This window comes from Podarcis raffonei, chromosome 4 (assembly GCF_027172205.1).
Source record: "Podarcis raffonei isolate rPodRaf1 chromosome 4, rPodRaf1.pri, whole genome shotgun sequence".
NCBI classification, from domain to species: domain Eukaryota; kingdom Metazoa; phylum Chordata; class Lepidosauria; order Squamata; family Lacertidae; genus Podarcis; species Podarcis raffonei.
The window spans coordinates 11,537,998-11,551,312 of NC_070605.1; the positions used below are offsets into that span (position 1 = coordinate 11,537,998).

Consider the following 13,315-nt stretch of genomic DNA (forward strand, 5'->3'; position numbering starts at 1 on the left):
CTACATGGGGCTACCTTTGAAGGTGACCCAGAAACAACAACTAATCCAGAATGTGGCAGCTAGACTGGTGACTGGGGGCAGCCACCGAAACCACATAACACTGGTCTTGAAAGACCTACATTGGCTCCCAGTACATTTCTGAGCACAATTCAAAGTGTTGGTGCTGACCTTGAAAGCCCTAAACAGCCTCGGTCCTGTAGACCTGAAGGAGCATCTCCACCCCCATTGTTCAGCCTGGACACTGAGGTCCAGCGCCGAGGGCCTTCTGGCAGTTCCCTCACTGTGAGAATTGAAGTTACAGGGAATCAGGCAGAGGGCCTTCTCGGTAGTGGCACCCACCCTGTGGCACGTCCTCCTATCAGATGTCAAGGAAATAAACAACTACAGTATCTGACTTTTATAAGACATCTGAAGGCAGCCTTGTTTAAGAAGTTTTTAATGTTTGGTGTTTTATTGTGTTTTAAATATTTTGTTGGGAGCTGCCCAGAGTGGCTGGGGAAACCCACCCAGATGGGCGGTGTATAAGTAATAAATTATTATTATTATAAGTGCTGGGGTAACCAGCTGCAAAATGCTTCCTTTGCTGGCTGGTTTTGGAAAGGCTGGAAGGAGATATCATGGCCCTAAGCCATGTAGCTCAGCCCTGAGCCATGTAGCTCTTAATCTCAGGGTTATGGGTTCGAGCCCCACGGTTGGGGGTTGAACTAGATGACCCACGTAGTCCCTTCCAACTCTGCAATTCTATGATCTTGCATTTGTCTAGTGCCTGTTAGCCGCACTCTCCACATAGATGCTAGGCAGTTTTCAGATGCTTCCTTTCTCCTTTGGAACAAACAGGGTCATAGGAAACTGGCGTTTTACCAAGACCATTTGTTTCCCTAGCGCGGTATCATCCACACATACCGACAGCGGCACTTCAGTTGGGGATATTCCCAGTCCTATCTGCAGAAGCTGGGGATTGATCCTGGAACCTTCTGCATGCAAAGCAGAGGCTCAGCCACTGAGCTACAGCCCTTCGTTCTACCTAGCAGCCAGCTAGCAGAGACAGATACCCCCCAATAGCCTAGTACCATGAAGCCATGCTCCATTTTCTACCACAGGCAAAAGACCCAAATATCCTGGAGGCCGTCTCTTCAGACCGTTTGAATCTTACAACTGGCCACTCACGTTAAAGGAAACAGTGACAGCATGGAGGCAAACTGCTGCACTGGGGAAACTTGGGCAATTTCATATCTACATGCCAGAGACGTTATAATATGACCGAGGAGGGAATCAACTCCAATGGCTATCATGCCCTGCTTGGGTCAGAAAGTCTCTCTCACCCTGAATCCTCCAGCTCTTGCACAAACACAGACATCCTTAACTGCCTTTAGCTGCTCAGCTGCCCTTTATAGTAAGTTAAGATTGCACAAGTCTCTTCCCAGTGGGAAAAAATGAGGCAGAGAGGTTAAAATGATGAGTCACCCGTCATTAAACAAAATGTGGGATCTCTTCACAACTCCCAGTCTCTGTGTAAACAGTTCAATATTGCTATTTTGCCCTGTCAACCCCACAGATAAGGGATGAACAGCTTCATTCTGGCATCGTGCCGTTTGGGAAACAGATTTATCCATCAACATTCCCCCTCCCTCGCCCTTTCTGCCTCTTCCTTGCCGGGCACAATATAGCATCGAACATGCAAGGGGGGCAAACAACGGCAGTACATAATGCCCCCGGTGCTGATGTCATTGCCGGTGCCCACAGGAAGAGACTCGTCCCTTCCCGATGATGCATCTTAGAAGAAAGGCAGTTGGTTGACACGGAACCAGAGATCTTCCTCAGTCCCTGCTACCACCTGGCCCACAAACCAATCTGTCACACATCCCTAATCTGGAGTTTCGACATACACTGGTTAGTCTGTTAAGCAGAAAACTAGCTTCGTAATTCAGGTTATTAGCGCACGATTCGTGAAGTGGGCTCGGGAAGGGAAACCCGTGTCCAGACACGAACCTCAGCGCATCGTTGCTATGTGTAGTGGAACGGGGGGCAAAGAGGCCCCGCCTACTTGTACCGTATTAGCCGGATAATTTTATTGTTCATAAAATCCGAGGCGTGCGGGTGAGAGGAGTCGACGCAGAAGCCATCGCTCATTGCGATTTTCAGTACCTCCTCGACAAACACCTGGAAACTGTTGATCTGCTTCTTGGCCGGCAGGACCCACAACCTCTTTAAGTTCTGCCTGGTGTACTCCTCTTCCGGCAGCCCTTCCACGCTGGCAACCCAATCCAAGGTCACGTGGTAGGGATCCTGCAGGTAGCTGGAGATCGAGGACAGGTTGCCGTTGAAACAGTAGTAGAGTTTGGAGCCCAGAAGTTTGAGGAACAAACTGGAGGTGCTGAAGATGTGAGCGTTGAACACTTCCATGTTGGAAGAGGACAAGCTGTAGATCTGGGGAGCTTCCCGGACGGTGAAGTGAACCGTCTGAGTCCTCTGGTCCAAGCTGATGTTGAGCATGGCGTTCTTCTCCGCCCTAGAGAGCTCCACCTCCTTCTCCTGCAGGGCCTCGATCAGCGGCTGCACCTGGTAGAAATCTGCTTCTCGGCGGAGCAGGCCCATTTCTTGGAAGTCCTCTGGGAGGTCCAGGTGGGAGGTTCTCAGGAAGTTGAGGATGTAGCGGAAAACCTTGCCGTCCCGGTCGATGAAGCAGTTGCCTTGGCTGTCCCTCTTGGTTGGCAGGTTCCCGCTGAACATGGCACCCAGCATGGAGTCTGGGAAGCTGGTCAAGGTGGACAGCGATGTTGTGTACAGCTTCCCACCAACGTTTAGTGTTATAGGCTCTGACATGGTGGGAGGAAGGGACGTCCGGAGCAGATCTGGGATGGAAGGAATGAGCACCAGACATTAGCACAGCATCGTTTAGGGGTGGGTTCTTTTTGGAGGGGGAGAAACTTGAGTGCATTAAAATTCTTCCATTTACCTCCCTCTTCAACCCTCTTCTGCTGGAGCAGGAGAGGTGAAGGAACATGAGGAGGAGAAGGTGGTGTGAAAGCCCTTGACTCTCCACCAGAAAGGACCCATCCCTCTTGTCCTCCTGGACCTGCTCCTCACTCTCCAACCCTCCAGCTGATCCTGCCTGACTCTTGTCTCCTGGCTGTTATGGGCTCCCCCAGATCCCTTCTTCCTTCAGCTTCTAACCCCCTTTCTCCCAGTGCCCCACTCCTCAGTTTGCCTAGCCACCACTCCTCAGTCTCCAGCCAGTCCCTGACAGTATCAGCAGGAAAGTCTTCTCCTGCAGAGCACAATAACTGTTTGGGTATCTAAGGAGTGAGATGATCTTTTGAGAGCCAGTGTGGTGGTGTGGTTAAGAACGGTGGACTTGTAATCTGGTGAACCGGGTTTGCTTCCCTGCTCCTCCACATGCAGCTGCTGGGTGACCTTGGGCTAGTCACACTTCTCTGAAGTCTCTCAGCCCCACTCACCTCACAGAGTGTTTGTTGTGGGGGAAGAAGGGAAAGAAGAATGTTAGGGTAGTGATAAAGCAGGATATCAAATCCAAACTCCTCTTCTTATTTTGGAAGCTGATTAGGGTTTTGCACACCTGTACTAGCACTTGTTGTCTTTGTACATGGAGTTTGTCCAATGACAACCTAGACAGCATCTTAAAAAGCAGAGACATCACCTTGCCAACAAAAGTCTATATAGTTAAAGCTATGGTTTTCCCATTAGTGATGTATGGAAGTGAGAGCTGGACCATAAAGAAGGCTGATCGCCGAAGAATTGATACTTTTGAATTACGGTGCTGGAGAAGATCCTTGAGAGTCCCATGGACTGCAAGAAGATCAAACCTATCCATTCTGAAGGAAATCAGCCCTCAGTGCTCACTGGAAGGACAGATCCTGAAGCTGAGGTTTCAGTACTTTGGCCACCTCATGAGAAGAGAAGACTCCCTGGAAAAGACCCTGATGTTGGGAAAGATGGAGGGCACAAGGAGAAGGGGATGACAGAGGACGAGATGGTTGGACAGTGTTCTCGAAGCTACCAACATGAGTTTGACCAAACTGCGGGAGGCAGTGGAAGACAGGAGTGCCTGGCGTGCTCTGGTCCAGGGGGTCATGAAGAGTCGGACACGACTAAACAACAACAACAACTAGCACCTAGAAGGCTGTATTATAGAATCATAGATTTGGGAATCTCAGCTAAAGTATCCAGGACAGACGCCCATACAACCTCTGCTTAAAAACCTCCCAAGGAGGGAGACCGTTCCACTGTCAAACAACCTGAGGACCCACTTTCTAGGTGTTTGGTTCCCACATGCAAGATCGTAACTGCAGCTTTCAGCGTCGGCTTGCAAGCGAGAACAAAACTCCCACAGATAGAACTTCTACGTCTCCAGAAAACAACACTTTTCAGCATAGCTACTTTGCCTGTTCAGATGCCACCAGGCTTCCAACGTCTGAGTAATGCAGTGAAGAGGAAATCAACTGATGGTATGAACCTGTGTGAATGAGTTCTTGGGTGAAGGGAAATGGAGACCCGTAGTAACTTGTCATCAGCCTTGAACGCCAGTTTGCCTCAAAGTCAACGACAATTTCCCCGTTGGAAATCTCAGGGCTGTAAATTCAAGAAGCTGCACTCAAGTCTACTACTAGGTCTTCTGCTGAGGCCAGATACCATCTGGAGACAAGGTACCTTTACAATGTCTGCTAATTTATTAATTGGCACAAAGCCAGCGTAGTTAGTCACACTAGGACTTGGGAGACCTGGGTTCAAATCCTCACAGGGTTCTTGTGAGTATGAAACAGAGGAATGAAAACCACATATGCTGCCTTGAGCTCCTCTCGTGGGGTATACATGTCAGGAAGAAAGGAAGAGAAACTTGCTAACGAAACTCCCATCACCCCTTCCTGGCTGGGACTGATGGGTGTTGGAGTACGACGACAAACTGAGGACCCTGTTTAGGGGCTTTGATTCTCAAACACCTTGGTTCCCAAACACCAAAAATCAGGAAGTAAGTGTTCCGGTTTTCTAATGTTTTTCGAAAGCCAAACGTCTGATGTGGCTGTCGGCTATTGTTTCAGGGGCGGCTGCACCAATCAGAAGCTGCGCCTTAGTTTTTAATCATTTTGGAAGTCAAACAAAGTTCCGGAACGGATTAAGTTTGGTGCTTTTATTTTTGCTATGTATTTTGTGTTTTTGAGGCTTTTTTGGTTAATCTGTTTTTATGACTGTGTGGAACCCAGTTCAGCTACTGATTGATTGATTGATTGTGCGACTGTGGAAATGGGTAAAAGCCCCCCATCCAAACAATGATTATCATCAGTGCAGGTAAGAATTTTATTTTTTTTAATCATCTACAATACTGGCTTATTTATTTTATAGTACAGCACATTGATTATTGCTTTCATTTTATGGATCAATGATCTCATTAGTAAAATTCATGTTGAATTGCTGTTTTAGGGTTTTTTTAAAAAAGTCTGGAACGGATTAATCCGTTTTGCATTACTTTCTATGGGAAAGCGCGCCTTGGTTTTGGAACGCTTTGGTTCCAAATCCGGAACGGATTAAGTTTGTGAACCAAGGTACCACTGTACCAGGTTACGGAAAGGTGTGTTAGGAGTCAGAACTTTCAGACCCTCTTCAATCCATTATGACACGGCGTGCTGAACCCTTGCATGTTATGGAAGAGAAGAATAACAGTTGGCTGCGTGAATGGGCCTTTCCCCACGACTCTTTATTCACTGCGTCAGGTGAGATCTGAGGCTGGAAAGACCATTTCACCGACCCATCCGTGAGGTAAGACCACTTGGGCAAAGAGTGATCTTGGAGGGAGTAAGCCAATTAGGGTGTCAAGGGAAACACGAGGGATAAGAAACGCAAGAATTGTTTTGCTGGATGAGCACAAGTTTTCTGTCTGCATTCTAAGGCTGGATCTAGACACATTAAAAAAAACGTTTTGGGAAAACACGTTACAAAGCTCATAATGGGAAATCACATTAGCGACGGATCAAACTCTACAGCGCCATCTGGTGTCGTGGTGTTATAACACATTTAAAACCAATGTAAGAGGTAAAGGGGCCCCTGACCATTAGGTCCAGTTGTGACCGACTCTGGGGTTGCGGCGCTCATCTCGCTTTATTGGCCGAGGGAGCCAGCGTACAGCTTCCGGGTCATGTGGCCAGCATGACTAAGCCACTTCTGGCGAACCAGAGCAGCGCATGGAAACGCCGTTTACCTTCCCACCAGAGCGGTACCTATTTATCTACTTGCACTTTGACGTGCTTTCAAACTGTTAGGTTGGCAGGAGCAGGGACTGAGCAACGGGAGCTCACTCCGTCACAGGGATTCAAACCGCCGACCATCCGATCGGCAAGTTCTAGGTTCTGTGGTTAAACCCACAGCGCCACCTGCGTCCCAAAAACTAATGAAGCTGTGTCCTAAGAAGGTAGTCCACCATCTAATTCTCACAGTGATCAAACAGATAGATGCCTCTTATGGGAAGTCGGGAAGCTGGGTCTGATTTTTGCTCTGTCTATTCTTTTATTGTTAAATTGCTTCTAAATATTTTAGAGGAAGCGATTAATAAATGGAACAAATAACAAATAAATAAAACAATGTGAAGAATGTGTATACCACTCAACAGAAAGTATCTAAGTGCAAGGAAGGGCATGTAAAGATATTATTATTATTATTATTATTATTATTATTATTATTATTATTATTAAAAATATGTAAGACCGAAAATTAGAAATCATAATAAAAACCATTGTATGTTGTATCAGCCGTAAACTTCTAAACAACAATTCAGCTGGAGACGACCTGAGTTGTTGTTGTTAAGCCTCTGAAGCGCAAAATAATAGGTGCCATTGCCAAGGGGACAAAATGCCATTATGCTGGTGCATAATTAAGAGGCATATACAGTGGAATCTTAGTTCCTGAACGGCTTAGTTGACAAACAAATCAGCTCCTGAACGCTGCAAACCAGAAAATAAGTGTTCCGGTTTGTGAACGCTTTTTGGAAGCCAAACGTCTGACACGGCTTCTGCTTGTGTGCAGGAAGCTCCTGCAGCCAATCGGAAGCCACGCCTTGGTTTTCAAACGGTTTCAAGAGTCGGATGGACTCCCGGAACAGATTGACTTCAAGAACTATGGTACCATTGTAGTAATAATAATACCCCGCCCATCTGGCTGGGTTTCCCAGCCACTCTGGGCAGCTTCCAGCAAAATATAAAAACATAATAAAGCGTCAAACGTTTAAAAACTTCACAATACAGGGCTGTCTTCAGATGTCTTCTAAAAATAAGGTACAGTGGATGCTTGGGTTGTGAATGTGATCTGTACGAGAGGCACGTTCGCAACCCACAGCATTTGCAACCCGCAGCGCCGCGTCTGCGCACGTGCAGATTGCAATTCGGCACTTCTGCCAAATCTAGCACTTCTGCACATGTGCAACCGCCGAAACCCAGAAGCAACCTGTTCCAGTACTTCTGGGTTTTGGCGCGTCTGTAACCTGAAAAAACGCAACCTGAAGCATCTGTAACCCGAGGTATGGCTGCAGTTGTTTATCTCCTTGGCATCTGGTGGGAGGGCGTTCCACAGGGCGGGCGCCACTATCGAGAAGGCCCTCTGCCTGGTTCCCTATGGCTTCACTTCTCGCAGTGAGGGAACTGCCAGAAGGCCCTCAGAGCTGGACCTCAGTGTCTGGGCTGAGCAATGTGGGTGGAGACGCTCCTTCAGGTATACTGAAGTTTAGCCATCCCTCACTTGAGGCCTACATAATACCTGCAGGATAACTGAAACGCAGGTAGGAAACTGGCCCCCTTGGGTGAAGAATGTTGGTGTGCATATGAGTCAAAGGTCACTGGAGAAGGACCTTTGAGTCCTATGTGTATATTTGCTTCCTTGACCTGCTTTGCGCTTGTGGTCCGACCCGACGGCCCAGCTTTGAAACAAGTGGCTGCGCCGATGAACTTTTGCTCCTGCGCAAATTCCACCCCCTTTGTTTTTAAAATAACTATCTGCAAAGCAGGGGCTTAACTGACCTTGAAAAAATGTCAAACAACTGGTCAGAGCCGTTCTGTATTTAACCTGAAGCAAGGATACACCTCTGTGTGGAGTGATGGCTAACTTGGGGGGACGATTTTGTGCTTGTCTACATAGGAAAGGCTATGAAAGAGCCATAGCTCAGTGCAAAGGAATGAGACTTGTATGCATATAGTTATCTGAAGTTTAACATTTTAGTATGTTTTTATATATGTTGGAAGCAACCCAGATTGGCTGGGGCAACCAAGTCAGATGGGTGGGTTGAAGAAGAAGAAGAAGAAGAAGAAGAAGAAGAAGAAGAAGAAGAAGAAGAAGAAGAAGAAGAAGAAGAAGAAATCCCTCCTTTATGATAGAAATGTTGGAGGGCAAGGGCGAATGGCTGGATACAGAAGACTCTTACTACAGTCGTCCCTTGGAAGTCAAACGGAATCCTTTCCGGAAGTCCTTTCAACTTCCAAAACGTTCAGAAACGAAAGCGCGGCTTCTGATTGGCTGCAGGAAGCTCCTGTAGCCAATCGGAAGCCGCATCAGATGTTTGGCTTCCAAAAACAGTTCACAAACCAGAACACTCACTTCTGGGTTTGTAGCGTTCGGGAGCCAAAACGTTTGAGAACTAACTGCTTGAAAAACAAGGTGCGACCGTATATTCTTATGTTCTGAAATCCCTGGAGTCATTGTCAGTCAGTGCAGACCAGGTGAGTAACCTGTGGCACTCCAGATATTGCTGGACTGACTCTCAGCATCCCTGACACCACCACTGGCCATGATGTCTGGCGCTGATGGGAGTTGTAGTTGCAGTTCAAGACATCTGGAGGATGTCAAATTGGCAAAAGCTTTGTTACAGAAGTGCCACCTGCAACAACAGCCTGCAGACGTTGATGTAAGTTCCCCTGAGCCCTGGGGCGTACAAAAGGGTGTTAGACATGTAAATACATAAGCAACATTAAGGCCACCGTGGCCTCAACCACACTTTAAAACCTACCCTTAAAAAAGATCTTCCTTCCAAAATATCTCCATGTTTATCTTTGGGGTTGTATTGTAAGGCAAGGCACAGCTAATCAAGGTATATTTGCACATATCCTGTCTGATATTTTTGGCCCCATCTCGTTATACCTTTAATCCCTTAAAACCAGTCCTACCTTTAAAGATAAGATCATAGGTAAATCCAGGTTGGTACTCTTAGATAAAAGGAACCAGCCGTGTATTAACAGATGATTTACCAATTCTGTCTTGCCGTCTGCCTTCAGCCACAAAAACTAAAAAACTGGTTCAGCTGTCAGGGTCTGCCCCCTGGCCCGATCCCAATCATGATTACTCAGAAGGAAGTTTCCGTGAATTCAGCCAAGCTTACTCTCAATTAAGTGCAGAGATCGTGGCAACCTTAATTTAATTTTACCTTGCCTCTAACAAGCCTGGTCTAGCTACATTCATCTTTCCAAGGAGCTGAGGTCCTGCAAAAGGTTTTGCGTGCAGCTCAGGTCTTGCGATGATCTTGGCTTTCAACAACTTCGCATTTAGAAGAAATTCTAATGTGGACCCAGCAGACAAAAGTCATATCGAAACAGATTTGCCAGAAAGTATAGCATCCCTCTTTCTCCCTAAGATAGAAGTAGTTGTCAGACTATTTGCCCATTAGCTACTATTTCCTACTCTGACTAGGAACATCGCTTCATCGTCTCAGACAGAGCATCTTTACCCTCTCCTGTTACATGTAACCTGGCAGTATCACATTAGTGTTTAAAAGTTCTAAATGACTTAAGCTCCAAATATCTGAAAGGCCTTCTCCTTCCCTACAGATCCTCTGAAGATCTGCAGAGGGAATCCTCTTGGTAATTTTGTTGCCCTTACAGGATCGAGGTGGTGGTAGTGGGTGTAGCAAGGGACAGGGCCTTCTCTGTGGCGGCCCCTAAACTATGAAATTCCCTCCTCACAGAAGTGCATTTATAGTCATAAAGGTAAAGGTAAAGGGACCCCTGACCATTAGGTCCAGTCATGACCGACTCTGAGGTTGCGGCGCTCATCTCGCTTTATTGGCCGAGGGAGCCGGCTTACAGCTTCCGGGGTAATGTGGCCAGCATGACTAAGCCGCTTCTAGCGAACCAGAGCAGCGCACGGAAACGCCATTTCCCTTCCCGCCGGAGCAGTACCTATTTATCTACTTGCACCTTAACATGCTTTCGAACTGCTAGGTTGGCAGGAGCAGGGACCGAGCAACGGGAGCTCACCCTGTTGCCGAGATTCGATCCGCCGACCTTCTGATTGGCAAGCCCTAGGCTCTGTGGTTTAACCCACAGCGCCACCCGCGTCCGACTTCATTGTACTACTATGCAAACAGCAAACAGTCGCAGGGAGAAGGTCAGGCGCGCTAAAGCTCAGAATGAGCTCAGACTTTCAAAAAAGGTAATAATAATAATAGTAATAATAATAATAATAAGGTTTCTTTGGATATGTTCGAAGCAAGAGGAAGAAGAAGCAAGCAGTAGGTCCTCTGCATGGAGAAGACAGAGAAATGCTATTGGGTGAAAGAGAGAAGGAAACACGTACCTACTATAAACAAATTCAAATCTCCACCCAAGCTGCACCCAAGGGTACTAAAGGAACTTGTGGATATAATCTCAGAGCCTCTGTTTACAATCTTCGAGAATTCTTGGAGAACAGGTGAGGTTTCTGCAGACTAGAGACTAGAGATAGGCCAGTGTTGATCCTGATAACTGGTGGCAGATCAGCTTGACATTGATACCAGGACAAGTCCTAGAACAGATAATTGAATGGTCGGTCTTATAAAAGGATGCCTTGATTACTAAGACCCAGCATGGGTTTCTCAAAAACAAGTCATGCCAGAAGAAAGAGTTACAAGCTTTGATAGAGATACAAGCTTGGTGGATCAGGGGAATGCTGTGGACATAGTGTATCTTGATTTCAGACCTTGACAAAGTCCTCCATGGTATACTCATGTTAAACCTGGTAAAATATGGGCTGGACGAGGTAACTGTTAGGTTGATTTGTAGTTGATTTACTGACCAAACCCAAAGACCGCTCACTAATGGTTCCTCATATCATCCTCGAAAAAAGTGACAAATGGAGTGCTGCAGCGTTCTGTCCAGGGTCCGTTGTCATTCAACGTCTTTATAAATGACTTGGAAGCAGGAATTGAGGAGATGCTCATCCAATTGGCAGATGACACCGCAGAAGATAGAATTTGAATTCAAGATGCCCTGAAAAGATTGGTGAACTGGGCCAAAACAAAGTAACAAAACGCATTTCAATAGGGACAAAGCTAAGGTTCTAAACTTAGGCATCCCCAACCTGCGTCCCTCCAGATGTTTTGGCCTACAACTCCCATGATCCCTAGCTAACAGGACCAGTGGTCAGGGATGATGGGGATTGTAGTCCAAAACATCTGGAGGGCCAAAGATTGGGGATGCCTGTCCTAATCCAACCCTCTAACCCAGGCATAGGCAAACTCGACCCTCCAGATGTTTTGGGACTACAACTCCCATCATCCCTAGCTAACAGGACCAGTGGTCAGGGACGATGGGAATTGTAGTCCAAAACATGCCTGTAATCTAAACTTAGGCAGAAGTCACCAGCTGCACAAATATAAGATGGGGGACATCTGACTTGACAGTAGTACATGCGAAAAGGTTCTTTCACATTACCTGTTATCCATTTCCTTTTTCAAAACAGGAGATACCTGGGGCCTTCTGCATGTGAGACGGGTGTTGTACAAATGAGCTGGTCTCTCCATTGAGTTAGGATGGTGTTGTGAGCAGAATGAGAGACCTGAAATTGCTGAGAGGCTCTGGGCAATTTTTAATCATGGTTTCCCTTCTCCAAAACAGAAATAATATGGCCTACTGCAGAGGGTTTATTTATGTCTCATTCATGGCCTGCCGGCCTGCCTTTCCTCCAAAGCAGATGGCATTTTCATGCAACAACAACTTTGCGAGGTAGGTTAGGCAGAAAAATAGTGACTGAACCCAAAGCCCCTGGTCACCTTCACAGCTAAAGCTATGGCATAAAATTGTGTTTCAAACTTACAAGGCCATCTCTAGCCACTGGACTATCACAACTCCCTATAATGAGTAAAAAAGAAAGAAAAGAGTCTAGGTTATAAATGGGTATATTTTTATGTCTCTACGCAAACACACATCTAAACGATCTCAGTAACTTAGAGCAGAAATAAGTACTGCAAATAGCTGGAGAAAGTAAAGGTGTTTGCATGCAGAGATTGAATAAAAAAATGATCAGGCAGCACAAAGTCTAAAAACAACGAGGTTTTAAGATTATGGGATGACAGCAGACTTTGTAATAGAGCTGGGTCCTTTTATGGACTATTGTAAGATAACTTATGGTGGGGGAAATAATATGAATATAACTTTTACTGTTGTGTAGGGGCCTTGTTGCTTTGTAAAATTTAAGAGCGGTTTACAAACTTGTACATAATGTTGGAAGGCGTTTAGATAGGGACATGTTGCCTTGATATCAACAGTTTATGTAAGTGTGTATACGTTTGGGAGCACCTTTGGATACCAAAGTGGAAGGACAATGTCAAACCGGAAAAGGACCTGGTACACATCTGCTACCTTGTCACCTTTAACTGCCTGACAGGTGGAAACTCAACAGATGCAGCTCTCCTTTCAGAGGAACTTTCCGACAGTTTTCGTGAGAAATGTGACTTCTGAGCCAGCTGGGTTTTAAAAGCCCCCCCTCCCCAAACAAACAAACAAACAAACAAACCAAAACCCCCACCAAGGTGTATCATGAACCTTGAGCCAAAGGCATGCATCTGAGGGGCCCAGCCGTTGGGATCCCTCGGTTGATCTCTCCTGCGACCAGCCAGCATCCCATTCATTGGAGGGCTTCCCCCGGCATCCTCCGCCCCCTTTTGCGCACCTGGATCTTTCGCATCACTTACCTGTCGCGCTGCCAACCTGCTGGACCGCTGTCGCAGATGCTTCTTTGGGGTGGGGAAGGGGAGAGAGAGGAAAAAAACACGATGGGAAAGCTTGGGTGGACTGGGGACGGGGGGAAGGCAAAGAGGTGGATCTGCCCTGCCTAGGAGACGAAGGGAAACCCCAGCCGGCCGCAATGCTCCGTGGGAACTGTATTTCCTGGGCGCCTCCGGTGCCAGCGCCGCGGGCCGGGGACGGGACTACAACTCCCAGGCGGCTCCGGGGCAAAGGCGGCCGGCGATCAGCTGGTGTTAAAGGGGACGCAGCCCTGGAATTGTGACTCGGGGGGAGGGAGGGGGGAGGAAAAACAAACCCACAGAGCGAGCCCATCTCCGAAAGCA

The 13,315-nt window shown here is 47.0% G+C and overlaps 2 protein-coding genes across 3 annotated transcripts in view; one reads left to right on the top strand and one right to left on the bottom strand.

The window, feature by feature from the left end:
* Nucleotides 1–1,571: 1,571 nt before the first annotated feature.
* On the bottom strand, nucleotides 1,572–13,304 carry KCTD21 (potassium channel tetramerization domain containing 21). 2 transcript variants are annotated; one of them, XM_053385141.1, is made up of 3 exons: nucleotides 12,938–13,044; nucleotides 10,564–10,770; nucleotides 1,572–2,852 (listed from the first exon to the last, which is right to left on the bottom strand). In XM_053385141.1, the coding sequence occupies exon 3, from the start codon at nucleotides 2,821–2,823 to the stop codon at nucleotides 2,041–2,043; it is 783 nt and encodes a 260-aa protein (XP_053241116.1). In that variant the 5' UTR covers nucleotides 2,824–2,852; nucleotides 10,564–10,770; nucleotides 12,938–13,044; the 3' UTR covers nucleotides 1,572–2,040. The 2 variants fall into 2 exon arrangements, with proteins under 2 accessions (XP_053241116.1, XP_053241114.1); XM_053385139.1 differs by lacking the exon at nucleotides 10,564–10,770 and having other exon boundaries at nucleotides 12,938–13,304.
* The window catches only part of USP35 (ubiquitin specific peptidase 35), a 42,892-nt gene continuing 34,995 nt past the window's right edge, over nucleotides 5,419–13,315 (top strand). Inside the window, exon 1 of the mRNA XM_053385135.1 lies at nucleotides 5,419–5,772. The gene's annotated coding sequence lies outside the window, so the exon portion shown is untranslated. The remainder of the gene's footprint in view (nucleotides 5,773–13,315) is intronic.

What these genes read in the sequence shown, in the direction of transcription:
- KCTD21 (XM_053385139.1), bottom strand. Translation starts at nt 13,304, where the DNA reads ATGGGCTCGCTCTGTGGGTTTGTTTTTCCTCCCCCCTCCCTCCCCCCG. An exon ending in GCAGGTTGGCAGCGCGACAG is followed by an intron (nt 2,853 to 12,937) that starts GTAAGTGATGCG and finishes CTTCCATCCCAG; the next exon opens with ATCTGCTCCGGACGTCCCTT.